Source organism: Takifugu flavidus, chromosome 10, assembly GCF_003711565.1.
Source record: "Takifugu flavidus isolate HTHZ2018 chromosome 10, ASM371156v2, whole genome shotgun sequence".
Classification (NCBI taxonomy): domain Eukaryota; kingdom Metazoa; phylum Chordata; class Actinopteri; order Tetraodontiformes; family Tetraodontidae; genus Takifugu; species Takifugu flavidus.
The window spans coordinates 15012656-15037944 of record NC_079529.1 but is presented as its reverse complement, the minus strand read 5'-3'; the positions used below and the strand labels follow the sequence as shown (position 1 = coordinate 15037944).

General features: G+C 41.4%; 4 protein-coding genes across 11 annotated transcripts in view; 1 reads left to right on the top strand and 3 right to left on the bottom strand.

Annotated features, from left to right (window-relative positions):
• Window positions 1-3377: 3377 nt before the first annotated feature.
• lim2.5 (lens intrinsic membrane protein 2.5) lies at window positions 3378-5598 on the bottom strand. The gene is made up of 5 exons (XM_057044843.1): window positions 5389-5598; window positions 4630-4830; window positions 3871-4020; window positions 3636-3770; window positions 3378-3535 (listed from the first exon to the last, which is right to left on the bottom strand). The coding sequence occupies exons 2-5, from the start codon at window positions 4805-4807 to the stop codon at window positions 3474-3476; spliced, it is 525 nt and encodes a 174-aa protein (XP_056900823.1). The 5' UTR covers window positions 4808-4830; window positions 5389-5598; the 3' UTR covers window positions 3378-3473.
• A 1790-nt stretch (window positions 5599-7388) lies between these two features.
• On the bottom strand, window positions 7389-11989 carry vsig10l (V-set and immunoglobulin domain containing 10 like). Of its 2 annotated transcripts, XM_057044802.1 has the most exons (12): window positions 11783-11989; window positions 11040-11369; window positions 10489-10761; window positions 10156-10416; window positions 9697-9939; window positions 9348-9626; window positions 8747-8839; window positions 8208-8432; window positions 8015-8137; window positions 7895-7935; window positions 7673-7759; window positions 7389-7606 (listed from the first exon to the last, which is right to left on the bottom strand). In XM_057044802.1, exons 1-12 carry the CDS (start codon window positions 11853-11855, stop codon window positions 7532-7534), a joined length of 2103 nt encoding a protein of 700 aa, XP_056900782.1. In that variant the 5' UTR covers window positions 11856-11989; the 3' UTR covers window positions 7389-7531. The 2 variants fall into 2 exon arrangements, with proteins under 2 accessions (XP_056900782.1, XP_056900783.1); XM_057044803.1 differs by lacking the exon at window positions 11783-11989 and having other exon boundaries at window positions 11033-11144.
• A 986-nt stretch (window positions 11990-12975) lies between these two features.
• On the bottom strand, window positions 12976-17539 carry etfb (electron transfer flavoprotein subunit beta). Its single transcript, XM_057044836.1, has 7 exons — window positions 17372-17539; window positions 16417-16575; window positions 15828-15986; window positions 15252-15314; window positions 14793-14951; window positions 13892-14085; window positions 12976-13518 (listed from the first exon to the last, which is right to left on the bottom strand). Exons 1-6 carry the CDS (start codon window positions 17423-17425, stop codon window positions 13915-13917), a joined length of 765 nt encoding a protein of 254 aa, XP_056900816.1. The 5' UTR covers window positions 17426-17539; the 3' UTR covers window positions 12976-13518; window positions 13892-13914.
• A 71-nt stretch (window positions 17540-17610) lies between these two features.
• The window catches only part of LOC130532284 (upstream stimulatory factor 2), a 15830-nt gene continuing 8151 nt past the window's right edge, over window positions 17611-25289 (top strand). The window contains exons 1-8 of one of the 7 annotated variants that reach the window (XM_057044833.1): window positions 17611-17717; window positions 18992-19029; window positions 19265-19371; window positions 20302-20397; window positions 20541-20639; window positions 21050-21200; window positions 22948-23035; window positions 24522-24560. In XM_057044833.1, coding sequence (XP_056900813.1) covers window positions 20374-20397; window positions 20541-20639; window positions 21050-21200; window positions 22948-23035; window positions 24522-24560 — 401 coding nt within the window. In that variant the 5' untranslated portion in view covers window positions 17611-17717; window positions 18992-19029; window positions 19265-19371; window positions 20302-20373. Of the gene's footprint in view, window positions 17718-18288; window positions 18542-18991; window positions 19030-19264; window positions 19372-19410; window positions 20398-20519; window positions 20640-21049; window positions 21201-22947; window positions 23036-24521; window positions 24561-25289 lie in introns of those variants that run through there. The other 6 variants (XM_057044830.1, XM_057044827.1, XM_057044826.1 and 3 more) reach the window with 6 other exon arrangements.

Below are 25289 nucleotides of genomic sequence, written 5' to 3'. Positions count from 1 at the left end.
CTATAAAAGTTGGCAAAGCCCAGGAAACACTGAAGCTGTTTTAGGGAAAAGGGAGTAGGCCACTCCACCACAGCCTTCACCTTCGATGGATCTGGAGAGTTGGAACTGCTAGATGACGAAGCCCAGAAAAGTGACAGAGGTGGCATGAAAATCACACTTCTTGGTCTTCACATACAGCTGGTTCACAGAAGTGAGAGGTGAGAGGTGGTATAACCTGCCGGATGGAAGCGGCACCCCAGGAAGGAGGTCGATACACCCGTCATCGAGCCAATGAGGCAACGAGAGAGCATGCTTCTTACTGAACACCTCTGCAAGGTCATGATATTCCACTGGCACCATTGACAGGTCGGGTGGCTCGGAAAGGGGAACTGTGCTTGCAGGTAGGGAGGCCTGAGCAGACTGAAGACAATCGGAGTGGCAGGAAGCACTCCAGCCAGTGATCATGCCTAATGACTAGTTAAATTGAGGGTTATGGAAACTTAACCAGGGGGACCTGAGAACAGCAGGGGAGGGAATCACAAAAACTGGATCACCTCAAGATGGTTCATGGAGATGTTAAGAGAGGGATTGTCTGATGCGTCACTGTAGTGATCGGCTTACCGTCGAGGTCCGTGAAAGTGACTGGCTTGGGGAGCTCTACTATGGGAACGTTGGACTTCCTCACCACCTCCTGGTCAATGAAACACCCGTCAGCACCTAAATCCACTAAAAAACTCAAGGGAAGAGATTCATGTTGCCAAGAGAGCATCCCGGACAAAGATAGCCTAGAGGCCATGGAGTGGGAAGAGTGACAGCTCGCTAGTTCTCCCACTTGCACTGACAAGCTTATTCGTTTTGGCCACGTGGGACAAGAGGCAATGAAGTGGCCAGCTTGGCCAGAATATAGTCATACCCCCGAAACCAGCCTCTTCTGCCTCTCCGGACCAGTGAGCCGTGCTCGACCCCGCTGCATGGGCTCTGCTGATGGTGGTCAGGAAATGGACACTGATCATCCAACTGTGTTAGCGCTTGAGGTGAGGGGTGACTGGCTCTCAATGTGTTCCACGCCTCTGTCTTCATCTTAAACCTCAGACGATTGTCAAGGTGGATGGAGAGGGAAATTAGGGACTTGAGGTCTGTTGTCTCATTTCTCACCGTGAGTTTATCCTTGAGCTCCTCATTTAGACTGCTAACGAAACCCCCTCGAAGTGCTGAATCATTTCAACCACTCTCAGCTGCATGAATGCAAAATTGAATGGAATAATCAGCTACAGATGAAGAACCCTGGCAGGAACCGAAAAGTCTGGTCAATGGCTCACCACCCTGAACTGGGTGAACATACATCACAGCTCCGCAACAAACAACTCATAATTAGCTGATGTGGGAGCACGATTCTCGATAATTACAGTGGCCCACTGTGCAGCACGACCAGACAAAAGATTGACCACACAGGCAATCTTCGCCCTGTCTAAGGAGTACTTTAGGGCTTGGAGATCAAATACCAATTAGCATTGTATTAAGACGCTACCACACCGGCCTACCTCACCGAATAGTATTTGGGAATGGGGACATATGCTCATGCAGTGCAGTAAATGATGGAGACCGGAGAAGGGTGGACTGTGGAGAGAGCTAGAGTGGTGGTTGGTTGGACTGCTGACCAAGGAGAACAACATTGTCAGAGAGCTTCTGAAGTGAGCTCAAAACCTGACTGAGTACGTTTGATGCACCCTGGAAGGTCAATGCCGAAACGCCTCAGTGTCTGCTGGGGCCATTTTGGTCAGATTGTTCTGTTAGAACTCACTGACAAAACTCAAGGCGGGACCCAAGAAGACAGACAAGGAAGACGGCTTCAGTGAACAGTTTACTTACAAAATATTTACATTAGTGAAGGAAGGTGTGTGTGCTACTTGTGAATAGGAACGTGAACAAAGTGCCAAACCAAAGCTCATTGAGGTGCTCAATGTGGAGGGAAGACATGGTAACCTAAAGGCAAGAGTAGAAAACGCAGTTAGAAAAACACAACAAGGTCAAGGAATGGAAGACGGACCGCTCCAGTTACCACTGGTACTTACAAAACAACTGACACTAGACAGCTGGTGCTGGCTGCTTAAAGGCCTGCTAATCAACGATCAGTGTGTAGAGGCAACCATTACCAGAGATGGATCACCCACGCCCTAGTGGAGAAAAGAGCACCACAGACCAAACACACAGACCAGACACGGATCTAGCAAAGTCAGGATCATAGAATCTGGAACAAATATAATGAGCTGTTTCAGGTATTTTGCTAACAAAATATAGGCTCTGCAGCCTTGGCAAAGCGAGCATGATCTGTCCCTAAAGGTAGCGGCTAATTTGTGTTTGAAAAAACTACTTTCTTTGGACCCTAGTACACCACAAGCACTGGACAATAATAGCAAGTTGTTCTTTCATTACTGACCATTTGAGTGAATCATTTGCTGGGCTCAAAACAAATAATTACCTTAAAATATTAAAACCAAAGAAACTGGATTGCCACTAAAAGACGTTGGCAGTCTGGATACTTTACAGTAGCTCTTTATCAAGTTTCTCACATTACATAAACCAAAAATTGATCATTGAAAAAATTATAAACAATGAACACATTTGTCTGAAGTGATTTTGAACATTCCATTTCAAACCAATATGCCTAGTCTCTTAATTCTATTTTATATATTTTTCTTTTCTGAGCATTTATAATTTTACTCTGGCCTGAATGGTCTATTGATTTTTGTAAATACGCCTGTTTTTTCAAACATATTTCATATTTATACAGTTATTTTATTACGTTACTAGTTTATAGTTTTATACTTTTTAAAAAAAATATAAAATACCACTCAGTTGTCTGTTTTATGTAATTGATAATGTCACTCCTTCTCATTTTTATTGGTCAATATAACCAGTCCCTTGTGTGTCTTCATATGTGTGTGAGTTTATGTGTGTGCGCTAAAGTGCACTTTGTGGCCAGTAAAGGCCACAGGCTGAAATTAGTGAGATAAAGCTGTTTATTGTTGTATAACTGGAAATTTCGGGATTTCCTTATCTTCTACACACCAGAGAGGTCTCTAAAATTGAGCCAGAAATAAAACACTTCCTCTGTATAGACCTTTGTGCATTCGCTTTGTCAAAATATGCAGGTTTGTTTTCAGAAGCATTTCAGTAATGATGTTCTTACTTCAGAGGGTGAGGAAGCAGGCCTGAGTCATTCGGGAACTACCCAAATTAGCTACAGCTATTATATAGTGGGCACTTTGGCCTCTATCCTTTGCTTTTCAGTATTTTTTGTCATGTACTGACGCCAATTTTTACTCCGCTGTCTGTATAGCTACCCTGGAGAAGACCTATTTTGTATGTCAAAGCCAAAAGAAATGATCTGATCAAAGTTGTAGATTTTATTTATTTATTTATTTTTGACAGCAAATGCCCTGCATTTGAATGGCATTTGGGAACCTTTACACCCACGGCACATCTGTCCTGGTTCAACGTGGGCCAGCCACTCTTCTGCATTCGTGCATTCTGTAGGCGCACATGTAGAATATACCTGCAAAATAATTTACAAGATAGATGGACAGCAGTAGAATGCTTATTTAACACAAATAACACTGTAGTAACACATAAAACACTTTTTTTTAAAAACAAACCTGCAAAGAAGGTCATCAGCAGTGCCACCCAGCCTAGTATGTACGACCAGGAGAAACGCCAGTCGCCAAAGCGCTTACCCAGGAAGTTCACTGTCACCCCCGTGTAAATAGCCATTGCAAGCAGAACAAAGAGAGCTTTGGAACAGGACAGAGGGAGAAGCACAATTTTAAATTTAACCCTGTAACCAGGTCTGTTATTGGACCTGCTTCACTCATGGCCGCCACCGCAACTCACTCGAAACGAAGAACATGATGCCAGCAGCAAAGGAGCGATTGAACCTCTCGAAGGCTGAAAAGTGGGCAAAAGAGAGGATCCCAGCGATGATTCCAGCAAAGCACGACATGGCCGACAGGATCATGAAGGCGCGAGTGGCGTTCCAGTAGGCTGAGGAGGAAAATCAAGCCAGAATGCAAACTTCATATTTATGTTTTTAAAACAAAATAACAAAGCCTTGTTTTGGTGTGTCATTTGAAATATGCAGACTAATTGTAGATTCTGTGTGTTAATTACCGTAAGTTAATCGTGTGAATACGCCACTGAGATATTAACTGTGCGTTAGCACACTGACTTAAGCACGTCAGATCAGGTGAGAAAAGCCATGTTAAGTATTTCCTCCTGTACATATGCATATGTATGGATCCAGACATGACCCACTGTCCATTTTAGAGTTCTGTTTACAAGCAGCTAAAAAAAAAAAATCAAATAAATAAACAAATGTTCTTCATGTCAGGCCACTTTATTGGATGACCATTAAATAGATGATGATCTCCATCTTGACAGCATCTTGAAGTGATTATTGCTCATTTGGTCATCTAATAAAAATTTGGTCAAACCAAAATCTGAAATACTCCAAGTCCAAGCGTTTCCCTCATGCTCGGCTGATACTGCAGCAATGTCAACCATGGATTCTCTACAAATACTACAACCTGTGTTCAGGTGAGTACAGTTCAGATTCAGTCCCATGATGAGGCTTTAAGGGCCACATTCACTTACCGATGCTGTCAGTCTGCATGTAGCATTTCCCAGACATGCAGTACCTCCACAGGCCTTGATGGGCAAAGCTGCCAGAGAGACGGTACTGCATCCAGTAGTCTGTCGCTGTTGAGACCACCAACAGGATGTTCCCCACAATGGCACAAAATAAGCCCCCTCCCATGAAGCTGTACATCATGAGTGACACCAAGGCTTCACGTACTGCACGAAAAGAAAACAGGTGGGAATGGGAGCCGGTGGGGATTTAAACCTTGTAATAGAGCTCAAGCTTCATTCAGTTGTGATAGTAAAGCAACCTGATGAGGGCGGATAAGCCCAAAAATCTGATGAAGCAGAGAGACGTCTGTTATACTTCTGATGCTCAGTATTGAAATGAGAGTAATGTTGGAGATGAACAGAAATCTGATACGCTTTACATTTATTATATGGCTTTTTCAACTACAAACTCAAAAATACAAACGGATTGCATCCTTTTCCACATCTGTGTCACATCAAAGCTGACATGCATGTTACACTCTCAGTTGGAGACTTTAAGGCATCAACAGTTAACCTGAAAATACAAAACCAAATCAATGTATTTTTTTAAGAGTAAAGATTTGAAAGTAAATAAGTAGCAAGTAATGAATCTGCTTACAGTATATCCCCATTCACATATGAGTGATAACCTGATCAACTAGTGAGTGGTTAGAAGCCTACCTTTAACTATTCATTTCACCAAAGTGACATCAGCAATTACCAAAAGACCTGTCATCATCTTACCAGAACTCCTCGGGATAAGTCAGCCCTCCAGTGTCAGCCTTTACTCAGGGAAAGAATGAGAGAGAGTGCACGCCAGGAGTGTGTGAAGCATGAAAGAGGGAGCCCTAGGCCAAATTCCAAAAGGTTATCCCCTAAAAAATTTTGTTGATGGTGGCAAAATCCTTCACAACAATCAGCTCAGAACAAACGCACTGGAGCTGCCGGGGCAAAAGCCACGTGAGGGCTTTCACACCGGACCTCTATTTGGTGTATATTTTGGGGGTCAAGGGAGGGGTGGGGGGTTATGGTATTGGGGGCTGGGTGTGATGGGTATGATGTTGCAGCACCACAGTCCTTGTCTGTTTTTCTATTAGGGGTTCTGGAACTGTGGATGTGCAGAGGCTTGCAGTACTGCTGTGGTCAATGGAACATGCTGAATTGCACACTTTCATTCACAGTGGTGTGGGCGTGGCCACAAGGACACATACATGCTGGGGGAAAAAAGAGACATGACCGGAGATCATTGCATGTGCACTGGGACCACCAGTCTATTAAAATGCTGCACTTAATGTGCCTGTTAATTGTCTAAATATAGTCAGCATAGAATTATTCTGACAACCAAAGTAAATATATGATTGTGCATAGTTACTGGGACGTACTGGGACCAACTGATGTTTGTGGTTGGGTAAAATTCCTTCTCCATACTTAACAGTTGCCCCCTCGAACTGGTCTTTCGTACAACAAAGGATGAAGTCCTCCAAAAGGCAAAAGACGTCTAAAAAGAGAATTTGAATTGGGACGGATATTCCAATTTTTTTTGGATTTTAATTAGCTTTTCCTTTGCTGCTGTTACCTTTTGAAAAAAAACATTTGGTGGTGCAATTTGCAACCTTTAAAGTGGCATTGAGAAATAAACACGCATTTAATTGTTGCTGTTGAAACTGAGACTCAGGTTTGTGTAAAAGCTCTTGGAATCAGTATGACACAATAGCTGCACTTGGCCTAGATAAAAAGAACTTGCTTCACTTTTTGGTTGCAGGAAATGGCCCATAAAAACATCTGATCCCTATTAGAGAGTGGGATGCCCTAGTCACAATGTTGGCAATTCTACTGTTCACTGACATCTCTCTAAAGTACATATCAAAGATTTGTGTATGTAATCTACATGTTAAGACTGATTGATGCAGCAAATATGTGACAGTCATAATGTTCAACATTGCTATAGCTAGCTCAGCAATTTTGTAGAGCTCTGCTTCTGCTTCAAGTTTTACATTAAAGATCACCATTATACGTTTTTAAGCATTAATTATTTAATAGTAATCTGTAGAACATCCGAATATTTGATTAAAGCAGTATTTTGAACAGGTTTCGAACTCTTAATGTGAGTGACTGCATCACATGATCTTTGCTTTTGTTTCTTTCTCTGCTTTTTTTGTCCTCAATTGCTGCTCCTCACAGCCACAGTTCAGCAGAATTTTATGCATGGAACTATGCAATAAAGACCACTAGATTTAGAACCCACACTCCCGTTCTTGTCTCAGCTTTGGGAGTGATGGATACTCTACCAGGGCCACATACAGTATCTCCCGAGATCACTCAAATAAACCTACATTGATAAGGTGGAAGCACAGAGAGGCGTGGAGAACAGCACCACCTGTTGGCCAACCTTCAAAGTTGTAAACAACAAAAAATATTTTGGTAATACTTTGACTACTAATCTCTCTGGTATTGGTGTCAGAAAACCCTCCCTGTATACTATTTTGGCTCTCTGCTATACTTTGGAATTGTGAGGCTGCCCTTGTGCCCTTGCACTAGTAATTATCGATAGGTCAATAAAAACAGAAAAACTGTACATTATAAAAAATAAGCTAAAGCGAATGAAAGGCTAAACTGTGAGATTATCTGAATATATGCATAGAACAATCCCACACATACCTGCCAAGCAAGTCTGACATCATCATCTAAATGCTTAATTTCATTAACTACGGTACTCAAAATTCAAGACAGCAAGCAGAGAGAAATGGCTTTAATATTGCTTTTAATCAATAAATGAAATGACATGTTAAAGTGGAGAAAGTTTATATATAAAAAAGATTATGTAAATAAAACCTCCCACTTTTAAAATAAAATAAAATTATAAAATGTTCGTGAATAAGAATTAGTCTTAAACAGTTGTAGCCACTCTGACGGGTGGTGGGGGGACAAAGTTGGGGAGAGCCACAGATCTTTCAGAAGGAGCCTGATAAGGAAAGAATACTATGAATAAAATCCATCCAGTCAGATATTTTAATCTTGAAAAGCCTACCTGCTGTAACCTGTTGTAATCTGGGGCAATTTTAAGACCTCCTGTTGACACATTTTGAGGAGTTTTATCAATTTGGGTTGTCACTTTCTGCACAAAAAGCAAAACAACCAAATAAATGCCTGGAGCAGTACACTAAATATAAATATATATATAAATGAACTGTTAATAAAGCTGCACATATAACTGAATATGTGTCATGTTAACCAGTGAAGCGACTCAAACCTTCTCGCCCCCTCTTGACAGTGGATATCTAGTCCTCTGGCCTATGACACCAATAGAATGTGAAAGAAATGCATCAGTTAATTTCAAAGTTGGTGCCAAACAAGCGCACACATCACACACTTCTTTTGTTGTCACAGTAGATCCAGAGGTAGACGACCACACCCAGCAGAAGCAACAGCACGAGGAGGCTGCAGGGGATTCCAGCTGCAATGCCAGCGATGGCGGGTCCGCTCAGCCCACCGCCTAGAATCAACACTTCCAAGAGTTTTACACCTGAAACGTTGAGGCATATGCAGTCAACAATCTGACGTACCTGGACCAATTTTCAGAACTTTGGAGGGCTCTCCCTCTGTCACACGGGCTTTAGGTATCACCCGGAACCTATATGTCAAGTCTGGATCGAGGTAAAAGACATCTGTGCTGCGAGCGCTGCCGGGTTTCTGCTGGATGGTGTGAAATCTGCTTGAGGCGCTTCTGTCTTCGATTCCATGGTGGTTTTGGCTCAGGAGGCCCGGTCCTTTCATCTGAATATCAAAGCCTTTGGAAAACATGGCATCATGTTTATGTTTATGTTCATCATGCTGTCTTATTTAAAACGTCATTTGATTTATGGAGTCATTTAGCTCAGGTGTGTGTTTTGAGAACACAAAACTGCTCTGCCAAAGTGTCCACTCATTTCTCTAGTGTGTTTACACCTGTATCGTCTGTGCTGAGTTTCTGTTTTCAAGGGGGTGTTTGCGTCCCAGGCTTTTGCTGAGACGTACAAACTCAAAACCAGAAAATTGGGTTCATGACGCAGCACTGCGAAACACATTTATCAGGAAAAATAATCCTGGAAGTGGCCCCTCTCACCTGTAACAATAGACATCGGCGGGACCTCCCAGGTTAGTGTGATGATGGTACCATTTTGATTGGGGAACAAACTGGAATCTGAGATGGACGGTCCTGGAAAGATAGGGTGGAGGTGGGGGTGGGAAGTGCCATCGTAAACCAGGGAGAGCTTTGTTTAGAGGAAAGGAGCAGAAACTACACAAATCCATGACAACTGAGTAAGCGGACAGCTGCTGAAAAAAAAGTAAATTATATTTCATGTGCATCAGATGTTGGATATGTTTTTTTTGACAAAGCAACTTATTTTGAAAGGCATGCATCAGACACGTGCAGCCATGGTAACTAACATTTGATTGACGCTCTCTCCAAGTTTGTTCCGCTAAGAGGCAAGATGTCAAAGCGTATTAGAGTTTCATTCACTGAGGATAGTAGGGGACAGAAACTCTAGACGTGGGTCATGACTGAATGACCACGGGAAAATATGGGCCCCAGAGAGAGACCAGTGGAGGAGCCCTGTTGAAAATACTGGCTGTTCCGAAGCACCATTCTTCACCATCATTGTACCGGAACAGTAGGAGTTCAGAAAATTGCGCCAAAATGACCCCGGTTGGATTCACGTTACCTTTTAACCTCGTTTGCCTGGACTGGCTGCCCAGTGGGTTGCGGCAGACGCACGTATAGTTGTTGAGGAGGAAGTTGCTAACATTATAATGGTGAATGTTGAGCTGTGTGGCGTCACTGATGATCTGGTAGGTTGTCCCATTGGTGAGTGCTCTGTGGCCGTCGGTCCACAACACCGCAGCTGTGGGTGACGCCTCGCTGACACAGCGGATACTGACCACTATTTTGCCCTCAGAGTCAACTGTCGTTCTCACAGCTGGTAGGAACTTGGCTGGACTACCTGGTGGAGAGAACCTCCATAGCTCATCATGTGTACACCTCAAATAGATCATTGTGGATCCAAGACTTACGCGCAGTAATGTCACAGTTGGTCTTTTCGACTGGGTGGTCAGCAATGCAGGTGACAGGTTTCCCATCGAGGGTATTTACGGCGGTGACATTTAAACTGAAGATAGCAGCACCGCTGCTGGAGTTGCTCAAAACTGGGAAGGAAAGCTGTGCCGGAGGGCTTCCTGCCAACCACTGACACTGGTACTGCAATTCAGTATTATTTACTGACTGCACAGAGCACACAGGGGTACCCAACGGTCTCTCTGTTGAAAAAGATCTTGGAAGTAATTTCATCACATGATGAAAACTCGATTAAAGAGAGGAAGTGAATATAAGATATTGCAAAGACAAGAGCCTGTTTTAATGGTACAAATTCAAGCAGCGTTATTAGTCCAACAATTTTAATTGGGCCCAGTGGAGTGAAATTTATCTAAGACACTAAACACTATGCAAAGATTCCATTGACACTTTTTACATACCATAGACTTTTAAATGAATGATCTTTTCCCGTTGTTTTATTGTCTCCTCGTTGCGCAACAAACATGTGTATTCACCCCCTTGACTGGTCTGCACATCTGTTATATTGAGCACTCTGGCGTGGGAGAAGGTCTGCCCACCGAAGAGCCACTCCACAGTTGGCTGTGGGAAGCCATCAGCTCGGCAGGAAAGAGCCAGAGAGTCTCCTGATATGTAAAAAGGCTTAGCCGGGTGGGCCTCAAGGGTGGGCTCATCTGGTCCATCTGAGACAGACAGATTTAGAAGAGAATGAAGGGGAGGTTTTCAATGACAGAAGCAGAGTTTTTTAGGCTTACACCGCACGGTGACGTTGCTGTGCGCTGTTGCGCTGCTGAAGGGGTTTGTCAATAATAAGGTGTACTGTCCTGTATCATTTCGGGTCGGCTTAAGGACCACCAGGCTCCTGTTTTCCACCGAGTAGTGAGAGTTGCTATTTATCTCGATGCCATGGAATAACCACATCTGCTGCTCTACCACTCCTTGCAGAATGCTGTAGTGGAGGGTGAACCGCGCTGCTCCCTCTGTGGCGAAATCTGGCTGCATACTCAACAGCACGTTCTCGATGTTGTCTGCGAATTATTGAAGGTGGATCAGGTGCAGGAAAAAATATCACCGTGGCGGAAAATTGAAACTTTAGTGGCATAAATTCATTAGGGTAAAGTATTTATATTGTAGATGTTGGTGAACGTACCTTCTCACTATTAGCATGAAGAGAAAATATAGATTTATACATGAGGCCAGTGTTATCAAATTCAGAAGGGTTTGGGGGAAAAAAAGATTTAATAAGAGATGGGAGATGGTGTCAAATAAATTTGAGCATCCAACAAAGGTATCAAACACAACTCACCATATACTTTCAGGCTGAAAGTAGTCCGTGACTTTCCCAGCCCAGACTTTGTCATTTCAACCGTGTAGCTGTCGGTATAGGAGACAGGCACGTTTAAAAATGTAAGGGATCCATTACTTTCAATCGTCAGCACGGTCCGTCTGTCTGCTGCAATGTCTGGAGGCTCAAAAGATGCAATTGTCCAGGTGACGACAGGAAGGTCTCTGATAAACCAGGTAACCACTGGGTCAGAGGCACCACTGAAGGACACGGCCAGGGTTACTCGACTCCCGGCTAAAACCTTCACGTCAGAGGGACCAGCAGGAGAAACAACCAGCTCACAGTGGGCCCCTGCCAAAAAGAATTAGGCACCTCAACTTATAGTGTTAGCCTTAATCAGCTGTTAAACTACAACTTTATGTAGTTTCAATACCATTTTCTTAACATTTGATTAAGGTGTTTTATGTAGTTGAGTTGTTAAGATTAGCTACAAAAAGCTAAAATAATACATTTGTTTTGCTGGAATCTGTGCAAGTTCCAGTCTCTATGATGGTGTGATGGTCACATGAGGGAAAACAGAGCTCTAAATTTCAAGGTGAAACCTAAAAGCCTGTAAGTCACAATAATTGTGGCAATTGATTGTGACTCTTTATGTCAAACGTCAAGTGTCACTCTGAACTTGAGCCCACTTTAAATTCACTGGATTTATCTCAGCAAAATCCAAGCAAATATGTTTTTAGAATAAAAATGTAAATATGTCTTACCTTGATAAGAAAAACAAAGTAAAATAAGGAGAAACACTGACTTGAAGCTAATGTATTCAGAAATTTGCATCATTTAAAAACAGAAATGTATTCCAAGAACACAATAACAAAGGAGAAGAAATGTCCTTGGACTCTTGAATCGCAGTGACTGAACCACCTGCATAACCTGCTGTGTCTTTAGCTCAGCTGTCAACACAGCGCATGCCTGCATGGGACCTACAACAAAAGCCTGATTGTGCATATGAGATCACGCCCCTTGTCTAATTTCTCTAGAGCCACAAAAATGTGTGGGTTTGTTGGGTTTTTTCATCCATAAGAATTTGAATCATGACTATCGGTGAGTTTTTGCAGTCCATTGCCTAGTCAGAATATTCAGAATTTAATGAAGGGGATCCATCTGCAGCACCACTGAAGGAGTAGACAATGCTTCAAAATGTCTGCAGGAAAAAGGGGAACACTGGGGCTGGACCTAAAGGCTGGGCCTGGGTCGGGTCACCTAGAGGAGATGCTGCGAGACCCAAACCATCTGATTAATCCAGACAAGTGCTGATGTGCCCAGAGGCATGAGTACAAATACTGAAGTGCCATATATGATTTTTTTTTTTAAATTCTAATGATCCAAAAGCCCCTGGCTTGAGCCTTTTATAAGGTATATGCTCACCCATACGGCTTCTGATACCACATCACCACTGTCCTCCAAAACTGATTGATTCAGTCCTCATTACTTATTGCATACACCTCACACAAAACACTCAATAACTAGGCCCCCCTCCTACCTTAGAGACCTGCTCCAGCCTCTCCCACGATCTCCACTCAGCTGAAGGTCATATCCTGTCAATACCTACATGGACCAAGCACCAAAGCTGGGAGGACAGTGATGGACACAGCTCTGAGCCTGGTCCATCTGCCCCCCACCCAAACCAATCTGCACACACCTCCCAACTGTCAAGACTGCTCAAAATCCACCCTTTGAAATTAGCTCTAAAGGTAGAATGTTTTAGTATTCTGGTTTATAATTGACTTGATTTTTAACTATGTTATACTTTATATTTGAATGTATCTGTGAAAGTGGTTACAAATAAACTGCAATAGTGGACTTTAAGTTTTTTCCTTCATTGCAGTTCAGTTAGAAAAACAGAATCATCCACCCACGGAATAGAGTAAAGCCGTTGCAAAAATGAAGGAATAAAAAGTGTATTTTGATATGAAAAAGACTGGCTGCTTTATTGTCATAGAACTGTTCTGTACAATTAACAGCAAATTCAAGAGCTTATGGTAAAATTGGGCTGTGACCCTCCTCCTTTGGTCTTACTGAGAGACAGTGTCCAGGCAGGCCAGCTACAACCACAGAAATTAAACCAAGTACCTGTAGATTTTACACCAACCCTGAAAGCCATTATTTGAACACATCTACATGCATATTTACACATATCAATTAGAAAAGACTATTTCTAAAGCTGATCCACCCTTATGTTAAAATGCTAATGGTGTTACAGTGATATTACATATAGCATTAATAACAGAGTATAAGTAAGTTTTTAGTCAATTATTATATTTATTTGTCTGAGAGTTGAACCATAATTTCAGATAAAATGTACAAATGATGCTGTTAGGGTTGTGTGGGTCTGCTGCAGGACAATACATCTCAGTAGTGCTCAGCTATCCTCAGTCTTCACGGTCTACAGCAGAAGCCTGTCCTTCAGATGTCACACAGGCCAGTAATTTATTCCAGATTCCTGCAAAGACAGAAAATATAGATATTGAAGACAAGACATCATATTAAAAGAGGCTGCCAGTATGGCTAGTGTGGCACATAACCCCTGTGCCCAAGAAACTCTTATTCCTTATAACATATGGTAAAACCGAGGATCTGCTATATATAAGTAACAACCACTGGTAATGTGAAGTGGAAACGGTTGGGCAAGCATCTGCAAAAATAAGAACACTGCCAAACCTTGGATCCTGCTTAGTAACCAGGTTTCTCAGCGTTAATGCAAACGCAGGATACTGAATAGGAGCATAGCTGGAATATTGGTGATAGCCTGGACACTCATGTCCATGAAAACACATTGACTCACTACACAATAACAATACAATTCAATTACTCACCATAAAGGTCTTTGTTCTCGTGCCTATATCCTCCCAGTCTCCTTCAGTTTGCCCACCAGATCTGCCACCGTCTCTACCTTCACCCCTGCCTGTCTCTGTGGGGGCTCGTCTACGCGCAGCTGTTCCAGTCGTGATGTCAGATCCACTCCTAAATCGGCAGGTTTCATGTTAACTATCTTCTTCTTCTTGGCTTTCTGCAGGTAAGAAACAACAATGTCAGAAAGGACAGTCAGAAAGATCATTTTATGGGAAAAGCTTTCAAAATCTGAAACCTGAGAAAACAATTACTACAACTAACTTCTGCTTAGACTTACAGGGCTATTTTTTGTCCCTTTCTGTTTTTATTGTCAATATCAAATTGACACTAAATCATATTTTGTCTGTTGCCTTTAACTTTTTTTGTTGTCAAGGTCACTGGTCGTCACTGTTCATTTCAGGGTTCATCTACCCTCCCATCTAGTGGTAAAACGGGGAACTGCATATATTTTAGCAGCTCAATGGTCCTTCAGAAAAGCTTTAATCTAAAAAGGTTCATCCTATTGACTAGTGGAGTTTCAAACAATCTTTATTTTGACCATTTTTAAAAACGTGCTGATGTGGGCACTGGAAGTTTAGGTGTATAGAAATATAGTTTTCAATTGCAGACAATACATATACAACATAAGCTAAATTCTTTGGCGAAACAATGAATATCATCAAATAGAACCTCTCTCAGTCTCATTATAACATGTTTTCTATGTATTGTATAGTGAATTTGTACATCGGTGCAAATCTAGAGACCAGACTGTTCTAACACGACTTCCAAGATAATATTTTAATTTCCTCATTATTTATAGGAAATTACTGAACGTGACTCATGAGCCTTGTACCGGTAATTTAATCCCATTTCCTAACGACCTACCATGATATTAGGGAGGGTGGCGTATCTCGGAGTGTTAAGTCGAAGATCAGCGGTGATCACTGCAGGTGTCTTTATCCTGATAGTCTCGAGGCCTCCATCAATCTCTCTCACCACTTTAACTTTGTCCCCCTCTATTGCCACTTCAGATGCAAAGGTCCCCTAAAAAATAAAGTTACAGTTTGGTGATAAAACCATGAACATAATAAAAGACACCAGGTAAATGAACTTCAACCTTATCTCTGCATGAGGCCTTCAGACCGGTATCAATCAGTGCAGGTATACCATATCGCTAATACTGACTCCAACTAGTTTCTGATCAATTTGATAAGATATTAGTGGTGGAAACATTATGTAACCTTGTACTGACACTGGGAAAGAAAAACAGAAAACACTACAATCACTGGATTTATCTTAGCATTATTTTAGTAGGACTATTTCAGGAAAAGGGTAAAACCATACCTGAGGCCAGTCTAATAGGGCTGCGGTCATCTGGCCTGTTTGATTGCAGTCATCATCGATGGCCTAACAAAGCAAACGTCATCAGTAAAATAACGATAGCGCGAGTAGCAGACCTTCTGTTCAGCTTCAAACAGGCCAACTTGGATATCCTGTTTTTTGAAGATGTTTTGCCTCTCATCCATGGTCATCATGTGTTGTTTAGGCTGAACTAGGGTATAAGTTTCTGGGAAGCGATCCAAGGACCGCTTTATATCCTCTTCTGTTCAGTGATGGCCTTTCAAGTTTACAGCTTCTTTTACTCCTTTTTCAAAACTATCTTTCCTCTCTGGCTAAAAGAGCCAGTTAGAACTGAACAAGCCTCTTGGATGAGAGCTGAAATGTATTCAAAAAAAACAACAATAAAAGTCCAGACCATAAGCTATTTTAAGTTCAAAAGAAGATTTCTTTGAGCTAGATGACTGAACATTTAGCAATACCAGTACCAGACAAGGAAGACATCACTATTTTTCACATCAGGAAATACAGGCATGCAACTCAATTAAAATAATGATGGAACGCCAAAGGAATATTTATTACTTGTTTGCCAAGGATGACTAGCTGAGCATCTTCTTTCTTGGCCAAAGCAGCCATGATTTTGGACACCTGCAGAGGTCCAAGGGTGTCATAATCTTTCCCAGATACTTCAACATGAATTCCACGGTCTGCTCCCATAGCAAGGGCAGTGCGGATGGTCTCCTAAGTAGGACAGGAAGGTGGGTTAAAAGGAGGCACTGGCTCAAATCAATGATACCGATATGTGAAGTAAGATCTACAGCATAAATTTGTCACATAATATGATGAAGGATAATGTCGGGAAACAAGAAAAACTGCACTGTGGCCAAAACATAATTGTAACAAATCTCTGAAAACATTTTAGTAAAGAAAACAACGTGCGTTGTTCTGACAGTTACTTGAACGCTGATGCTTCCTGTAATTTTCAAATTCCTGTAATTTTCTACTTACCTGATATCTACTGTTATGATTGAGTTGGCAAATCACTTCTTTTAAGCGTGATTCACCACAATTACATTGCCACTATTTTGAAATATCATTCTGCGAAACCATTCTAAAAATGTGGAGATCTCCTCCTCACAAGCAAAGCAGAGTCTGGCACACGTGCACTTACCTGTGCCTGCTGTGGCCCGCAGCTGACAGCAACAACCTCTTTAATAAGCTTCTTCTCCTTCAGCTTGACTGCTTCCTCCACAGCGATCTCACAGAAGGGGTTCATCGAGTGTTTCACGCCATCAGTCACCACGCCTGTATTGTCCGGCTTCACGCGAATCTAAAGAGCAAAACAGCCGGACAGTCACTACAGGAATGTTGGATGAATAACACGCAAATGTGGGAGAAAAGCTCTCAATTATAAAAGCAGGTTTGAACAGGGACCCTGTAAATATTAAATTACTGTATGTCCTCAGAGGTGGCCAAGGATAAAAGCCGAGAGAAAGATATAAATTGTACTTTAATAAAGAAGTGGAGCCTCTATAAACAAATCACAGGTGATGGAAGACTCAGCCTGATGTGGAAACATTGTTTAAAGTACAATTATGAGGCACAAAGTTGCACTATAATGGCAACACTGGGGTCAGAAAGCAGCTGTGTCACTATTGAGCAATGACAGGTTAGACCCTGCTTCTACCAGCTGCAGCAGGTGTGTTCTTGGTTTGGTGCCCACCTTGGTCAAAAAACAAACAGAATACTAATTTTACAATAAGTGCATGCATGACTCGCGTAAGACCTTCATTTAAGTCCTCGTTCATTGAAGTGTGCGTGCAGTGAACCTCGGAACACAAGGTGGAAAGCAAATGGGAGTCAATGGGTTACACAACCCCAACTACATCAGCTATTTCTTTGCATGGATTGTGCCACGTTAAGAACGTATAATGCACAGTATATGGTAAATACGTAATATAGAGCGATTGCATGGTTTCTGGCACATAGTGGACATTTATCTGTCATAATTCGGCAAATGTCCCTTAGCCAGGTGGTACAGGGCTAAGAGTTATCACAAAGTAAAATACGATAAGAGTGGCAGCGACACAACCTTAATACACTACACAACTGCAGGGAGATCCTACCTTAACAGCGTAATCAATTACACGCTTAACGCCAACGAGAACGCGGCCAGACATTGTGAATGAAGCGTCCAACCAAAGGAGCACAGTTGGTAAAGAGTCACCGCTGTGAACCTTCAGCAAGGAGAGACCGGAATTGTTTCAGGGTGATTCCAAAGCAGGAAGTCGTGGGGGCCGCCCACCGTGACAGCCAATGAGAGCCTGGCAGACGGCAGCGTTCTCAGTCATGGTTCGTCGAGTCGCCCGGACGTCGTTGTTAAACTCAACGCAAAAAGCGCTCTTGCGCGGAAGGCCGGCAGTGACCTTTTCAATTTTCTATTGGATTAGTGCATGTGAGAAAGTACTACAGGTAGATGGAACTCAAAATATTACGATCAAAGCGATGTGGATCATAGGCAAATTTCACTATGTATCTCTCATCTTGATTCTCCAAATCCTAGTCCATAATCTGCTACCTCAAACAACAATGTTTTCACCAACTCTCACCGTCGAACAGTGTGAAGTCATATAAGTGCTCAATTAGGACTTAATATAAACTTCCTCAATACAATTTTATGAAATTGGTCAAACTATAAGTATAGATAAACGAACAGAACGAGTACATCGGTGTCTCTGCTGTATATGTGCCGTACGAAGAAACGTTCCGCCTTATGTAGGACAAAGTTCACGTCAAACAGACCAGTTTGAAGGGCAATTTTTTATTGTCAACTAAGATTCAACACCTTGTATTTAATATATTAAAAATATTTCTTTTCAATATTTAAATTCACATAAATACATAAATATATACATATATATTTCAATGTGAACAAATACTGGATGTTGACTTTCTTGTAAAAAATCGTACATTGTTTCTAAATTGAAACAAACTCTACGAAATGTTGTATTTTATTTTTGGCCGCAAAATTGTCTCTGAACAGGTTTTTTTTCTCGGGGAGTTGCAAATAGTTCAGCGTCACAGCTGTGAGCTTAGTCAGATATCGCACAGTGGCAGCAGCGGACACCATTTTGACTTCGACGCCGAGCTTTACCTCACGTGTCCTGGGCTGTCTCTCTCACATGACCTGAGTGTTTGTTCCCGTGATCAACACTTCCATCTCCGTCTGTGACACCGAATATCACTTTTATTCTAACACTGATGGATATGCTTGAACAGAGTCTGGACAACGCAAGGTAACGCCGTCGCCAAGATGGCTAACACAGACAAGCTATGTCCAACATTCCATATATGATAGCTAGTTTAAGACGCTAACCGAGGCCTGACCTAAAAAAAAAAACAGTTTTCTACACAAAATCAAACCCGTTGCAGGAGTTTAGCTTTTAAAGAAAACTGTAGATCTCGAAATGTAAAAGTCGTCACATTCGATTTTGCAGTTAAAACCACTATCTGGCTTGTCATAATGTGCCAGCTCCAACTAATATAACAGCTAAGATAGCGTAAGCTAGCCATTAAAACAAATGATTAACAGGCGCACAACAAAGTCCGAATATCACCAATGTCATTTCTAATATTGAGTCTACAGCTGTGCATCTTTTTGTCGTGCTGCTAATATTCATGAAATATTGATTATTTACTGCTGTTTGTGGCGTTTTAAAAGATTATTTGTAACATTTACTTTGCAGTCAAGATAAGCAAGAAGAGGTTGTGCAGACTAATGAAGGTAAGAATAAGGTGCACTTTTCCAAAACCTGTGCATTAGTGATGCTTATATGTGCATAGTTCCAACTGATAAAAATCATGCAAACTGCAGCCTTTCTGCCTTTGGCAACGTTGTACACGGTTTATTTACTTTTTTTTAACTTGCTACCCAAACTTTGGCGTTGGATACATTTTTGTAGGTTTTTCCTCCCTTTCTCTCCTCACATCTGCCTTTTGTGCTCCTTTTTACCTTGGAGACGGTACAGGACAAGAGCAGACACCCGTCACAATAGCCAGTGTTCAACAAGCTGCAGCATTCAGTGACCATAATATACAGTATCAGTTTCGTACAGAGGGTGGTCAGGTACGTAATAAATGAATGTAAATGTCTCCTTTTTATTGATAATTTAAATAAAATCTTGATTTTTTTTTTTTTTTGCTTGGTTCCTGGATGTGTGTCCTGTATTGAGCTGAAAACATAGTTTAGGTATAAAGTGGGGAAAATAGCTCAAGGGGTGTTTGAGCTTTTCATTTGCAATTGACCTCACATTTCCTGTTATTTGAGTCTGATGTTTGATCTCTTCTGCATGACGTCCTTAGTTTCTTCATTTATTGTCTTGTGTTTAATCTAGTGTTTTTACTGCTACCTCAACATGCAGTGTGTTTGTGGCGTTGTACAGTCAACGCAGGTACTTTTCAAGATGTTTGACTAGCAAGGAGAAATTAACGGCAAAATAGGTACATCTTGTGACTTTGATTTCCTCAAAGTCTGAGTCCCAAGATTGGTGGCATTTGTAAAGTGTTTGCACCCCATATTTATGGGTTGTCCACATCACTGGTGACCAGCAATAAAGCGACAATATAAAAATTATTCAGTAAAGTAGTAAAAAGGAGTATTACTAATAAAAACAGAATTTAATTAGAACAAATAAAATTCTTATTTTTATTATTTACACTGGCCCTAATCAAGCAAGTGATCCATGTGGTTCAGATCAAGTCGGTGTGACAATAAAGTTGTAAGTATGACAAAATAAATAAGGGTGCCAAAATTACTGATCCATGTGGCTAATCTGGCATAAACAGAGTAGCGTGAGTAATCATGTGATTGCAGTCTTGTCTAGGATTGGCATGGGACTGCTGTCACATGTCAGTCAGGAGGAGTGTCACATGATGAGTGAATACAAATGCTGTTTCTTGGAACAAACAAGTGCATTTTCCTGCCTTTTTCAAATTTAATCAAGCACATTCTGGTGCATAAGCATATTACAACCCACAAAATGTGCCTCTGCTTTAGAATGTGCCTCAAGTGAGATACATGCAATACTGAGATTGGGACACTAGCCTTCTCTTAGTTGGGGCAGCAGATATGATAAACAAATCTACAAACAAGGTAAGGCTTCCCAACATGTTTCTTTGCTATCAGGAGTGTAAATTATGTGGAAAAACTGTAATGAGAAGTGGGTCTTTTATCCTAATTGTCTTGAAAGTGGGTCCCTCTCTCCCTTCCTTCAGGTGACATATCGTCTTGTCCAGGTGACGGATCAGTCCCTCGAAGGAAGAGATGACGGGGGAGGAGCAGTGAGCGTGGTCTCCTCAGCTGCTTTCAGCGGCGCTCCTCAAGCCGTGGCTCAAGTGAGAGAACAACCTAATCTGATCAGCAACCATCTTCATTTTTATTACAGATAATCCCAGAGATAAAATTCACATGGGTAGGATTGTATCTCCCAGAAATGAAAATGCATGTTTTTCAAGTTAAAGGTGTTGTCTCTAAGATCATGTTGCTCATCCCACAACACTAATGATAATAAATCAGGAAATAAAGCAGTTGTAGATTAATTTATTTTTTCTAGCCAAATATAGTATTTGCTAATCACAGGTGCACCTATTTCCCCCTCCCTTTATCCCAGACAACGCTGCTACTTCCTAGGGGCTTTAAATGGGAAACCAGATTTGAGTTTGACAGAGAATGAATGTGTTTACATGCTGTGACTGATCCGCTGCTACTCGTTCAAGAACTACTCGATCTCTCTTATCTGTCACAGGCTGTGATCCAGAACCCTTTCACTAATGGAGGGAGCCCAGCGGGTGAGACAGTAGGAGGAGAGACGCGCTTTGCGTACTTCCCCGCAACTGCTGTGAGCGACGGGGCGGTGTCGGTGCAGGCTGCCTCGGATCCCACTCTCACACAGGCAGGTCAGACTCTGTTCTCTTGCTTCACTTGTGTTAAACACCGGCATGAAATTAAATCGGTGGTCTTTTCAAATGCCAAGCAAGAATGTGCTGAGTACTCCAGTCATTTCTGCCAACAGTTGCTAAACCACAGTCAGTGCAGCTTTGGTCTGTGTGTAGAAAAACATTGTGCAATAGCTAAAATGTTCCTGTTAACATTGCATTAGCACATGAAACTTATCATTTTTGATTCGTAAAACATCATTTGAGTGATGCAGCAGCCACAGCGTCAGCTTCATATAATCGTGCAGATTTATTTTCACTTTTGATTTTTTTAAGACATTTTATGTCATGCTGTTTACTTGTTGCATATCACATGTCATCATACTTGGGTTCTCTTCCTCTTCACTGCCATGTGTTGTCATCTTGCGTGATAATTGTCCTTATGGTTGTTTGGTGCTGGTCAAGAGGAAGGAAGCGTTTCAACAGACTATTCCTCCTTAAGAGCTCTTTTAAAGACACCTGCTATCACACTCTTTATGTTGTGGTTCCTGTCAGGACACCGATTAGCAGTTGCAAAAGCAAATTATTGAGGTTCTCTGATACTTGACTATGGTACCATGGAATTTGTTCTGCATCATATAATGCTTGTACTTCGTGTCCCAGGTATTGTGGTATTTTTTTAGATCTCCGTTTTCACTCGGGGATTTGGTAGCCACTGCATGAAATTAAATTTCCAGTAATTTATTGGTTTCTAACCCCTCACTGTTTTTTGATATCACTGATTTCACAGAAATGGTTTCGGCGCAAAGACAAATGACGGTTGGGTACCTAGCCGAGGCTTCCCTGTGTCCTTTTAATTAATTTAGCTCATAATGACCAGAAGTTTGAATAAATCATGATAATAAACGTTGCTATGAATCATCCATTAGAGCAGTTATTCACGTATACGGCCAAAACCTGGGTTACAAGAGCCGTTGCACTTCACCCTGCATTTTCTGCTTTTATGTTACAGTATATGCGCCACTTAATTTGTTTATTTGTTGGGGAGTTTAAAGCTGTTATTGGCTTCTGCTTCCAGTGAAAGAGAAGGAAGGTCACAAGACTTTGCTTCAGTGTATGAAGGGGAAGTGACTCGCTGTGTTTTTTGAGCCTGGACACAGTTTCTGCAGGCTTGATGGAGCAGGTGAAGCATCACATGAGCCGAGCATCAGGTAGTTTACGGAGATTTGTTAACAAGCCACAAGACTGAAACCAGGGTGGGGGTTTACCTAAATATGGACTAATATTTAAATTCCCCCTTTATTATATATATTCTGTAAAAATTGCATACCAGGGAGAAAAGTGATTTTCCTGGTTGTGTTTTAATTGTTTAATTGTTGTTTAATTTAATTGTTAAAAAAAGAGACAAAGTCAGTGTGAATGCAATTAGAGTAGGACAGTGTCCCAGTGTGCCAGTGATTCCACTGTGGCATGCCAGTAGTGGCCCTCGTGTACGTAGTACAAGCTGACTTGTGTCCAACAGACTCTTGAAACACTGGCTGAAGTCATCTATGAAGGACTGGCCTTTCGAATGGCTTGTGTGCATGGCTCTGTGAATCCTACATTTTATTCTTCTGTGTGACCATCTCACTGAACAGATATGAACAGATAACGCAGGTTATCTGTCTTGTTTTTTTGATTCTATACATGTTTAATGTTTAATTTTAATGGTGAGTAAACTCTAAATTGTCAATGTGATGTTTACTCCCTTGTGTCGTCCTGTCCACAGGTCAGTTTTATGTAATGATGACCCCGCCTGATGTCATCCAAGCAGGCACACCACGCAGCATCGCCCCACGCACGCAGCCTTACCCAGCGTGAGTATCGGTCTTTGAAAGAAGCAGATCAAATTAATATTGCAGTATGAGACGCAGCATTTTCTGTTCAACCCCTGCATAGGCTTAGTAAAACATTCTCGTTACACCCTAATACGCCACTTGGTCCAGGTTAGTTATTGCGTTGTAGTTGTGGACACACTTTCAGATTTGAAGGTCAAAACTGATTGAATTTTGTCTGGCTGATTACTTTTTAATTTTATTTCTCCCCAGCCACTCACTACCATTACCTAATATTAATTAAGTTCAGATAGGACATTCTGATGGTACAATAACAAAATAAATATCATAGCTGTCGACACCACGATTAAATATGCACTTTTTGATTTGCTATTATTTTCATTGTGATTATAAACCCTAACTTTTTATAAAATATTATTGAGGGCAGTTGAATAAAGGGACAATTGCTTGCTGAAGTAGAGCAATTTTAAATCAATGGTTACTTTTTTAGCACGTCCAGGCAGAACTGTCCTTCATTTTTAGAAACCCCTTCTTTTTTTTGAGTGTTATTTAGGCCTAAAAATCTCCCACCATGCAACATTATAATCACGCATCAAACAGGATTCATCTCAGACCGTCTCCTACTGTTAGCCACAGGCTGGTGATTGGTGTTATTAAGATAATCAGCAGGCTCACCTGAGCTAACGGAACTGAATCTTTGGTTTGAGTCTTGATAATTGCCTGAATAAAGCCCCTCTCTGACCTGCTACAGCTACTGCTTATTCACAAAAGCAGTTTGAACTGGCTATATTTCAGAGGTAATTCAAGTGCAGAGGCAAACAATGAATAGAGTTTTGTTGATTAAAGTCAAGGTAAAGGTGTTTGCTGGTTATGTTACTTGAAATCAACTCCTGGTCTCCAGAGTAAAATGAAGTAACAAAACCAAAGACACCTTCATATATAGATAAATAACGTCAGTTAATGTGTGAATACAGGCAACAGCACCTGAGTTGCTTCCATCCTTAAGGTAGCACAACAAGTTGGGCAAGGAAGTAGTTATATGATAGTTGAATTATATTAAAAAAAACAAGTGAAACCGGCAAAATCTGTAGAGCTGCCTCATGACATGATAAATGAAGGATCGCGCATGAAAGGATGCTTATATCTGTCTACTTTATTTGCAGGTTGCATCATAAACAGTCGTATGTGCACCTTAAATTCAACAGCCAGTTTACCATTGTCACGTAGCTCCACTCTCACAGCGCACCACTGCTTTTCAGCTAGGAACGAGGAGCAAGCTCCGTTGTGGTGTCGCTCTGCACCTCCACCTGATCAAAGCAAACTATTTCATCATCTTTCCATCTGTGTATTATGCCTGTTTCTATTTATTTCTTCCCGCATGAATAATTCATCATGTTTGGCATAAGGCTCCGAGTTTTATTGAAGTATAACCTAATGAACAGTGACATTATCATTGACGTGTAAGTAAAATGAGTATAAACTTCACCACTCTATCTGCCGTTCGCAGAGATGAAAACGGGCTCCTGCAGCATGAAAGTTTGAGCTGGTGAGGACAGTTTCCACATTTCTCCCACACTCCCTTTAATTATGCCTATATATATATCTATATATATAGATCAACCACAATTATTGAAAGAGCCCCACCTGATAAGTTCCCAGTGATTCTCCCCACTCTTGATGTGTGAGGCTAATAGCATTTCATCACTGTGCCTTCAGATGAACTTTCACTAAATGTTATAGCTCCATTGCAATTTCTAAATTAGGTATCCTTCCTCTACAAACTAATGGTTTGCTCCATAATTTGATGTTGGTATTGTTTTTAAGGTGTTCTTTGTCGTAGTAGGTTGTGTTCTCGTTGCAGATGTTTTAGAAGTTTGACCAGAGTTTAGTTTTCAGTTTAACCAGATTTACATTGTAATTTTTTTTGTTCTTTTCCACTTAATAGTAGCTGTTAACTCTTTGTCAGGGATCCATTTTTACACATCTTCAAGAAAATAGTAAATCAGAGGAGGTGTGCCCCCTGGTATAATTCACATATCAGGACCCTCAAGCAGAAAGCGTGCAGACTAGAAAGGAAGTGGCATTCTTGTAAAATAGACAGCTATCATGTAGCCTGGAAAGACTGTCTGTTAGTTTACAAAAAGGCCCTTCATAGAGCTAGAACAGCTTATTTTTCTTCTTTATTGGAGGAAAATAAGAGCAACCCCAGGTTTCTTTTCAGCACTGTGGCCAAATTAACCAAGAGTCACAGTGTTTTAGATCCACGTATCCCTTC